The sequence below is a fragment of the Fulmarus glacialis genome, unplaced genomic scaffold, assembly GCF_000690835.1.
Source record: "Fulmarus glacialis isolate BGI_N327 unplaced genomic scaffold, ASM69083v1 scaffold31469, whole genome shotgun sequence".
NCBI lineage: Eukaryota > Metazoa > Chordata > Aves > Procellariiformes > Procellariidae > Fulmarus > Fulmarus glacialis.
The window spans coordinates 1-545 of NW_009233282.1; the positions used below are offsets into that span (position 1 = coordinate 1).

At 67.3% G+C, this 545-nt stretch overlaps 1 protein-coding gene across 1 annotated transcript in view; it reads left to right on the forward strand.

The window, feature by feature from the left end:
• Positions 1 to 143: 143 nt before the first annotated feature.
• The window catches only part of AP3S2 (adaptor-related protein complex 3, sigma 2 subunit), a gene marked incomplete at both ends in the record, with an annotated part of 5,927 nt that continues 5,525 nt past the window's right edge, over positions 144 to 545 (forward strand). Inside the window, 2 exons of the mRNA XM_009585271.1 lie at positions 144 to 235; positions 352 to 463. Of these exons, the coding sequence (XP_009583566.1) occupies positions 144 to 235; positions 352 to 463 (204 nt within the window). The remainder of the gene's footprint in view (positions 236 to 351; positions 464 to 545) is intronic.

Consider the following 545-nt stretch of genomic DNA (forward strand, 5'->3'; position numbering starts at 1 on the left):
TGCCAGGGCTGACGGGGAGCTGGAACCTGCCTGTCACCCGGAGCTGCCAGCTCACGGCATCCCTCCCTGCCCACGGGGGAGAGCAGGGGACGTGGGTCCTTCAGGCCGTGGGCCCATGGGTGCTTCCCCTTGCTTCCTTGCAGGCGGAGGAGGTCCAGCAGCAGATTATCCGAGAGACTTTCCACCTGGTGCTGAAGCGGGACGACCACATCTGCAACTTCCTGGAGTGCGGCAGGTAACCCTCTGCCCCTCCTGCGAGGGGGGGCCGGGCAGGGATGTCCCCTCGGCCGGGGCAGCGCCTGGGCTGCGTACCCCTGCTGAAGCCCTTCACCTCTCCTCGTGTCTCCGCAGCCTGTTTGGCGGCTCGGACTACAAGCTGATCTACCGCCACTACGCCACGCTGTACTTCGTCTTCTGCGTGGACTCCTCGGAGAGCGAGCTGGGCATCCTGGACCTCATCCAGGTCGGTCTCTCTGCAGCCAGGGTCGCTGCCTGAGGGCAGCCGCTCTGCTCGGCCCCAGGCAGCCGGCGGGTGCCTTCCCCTG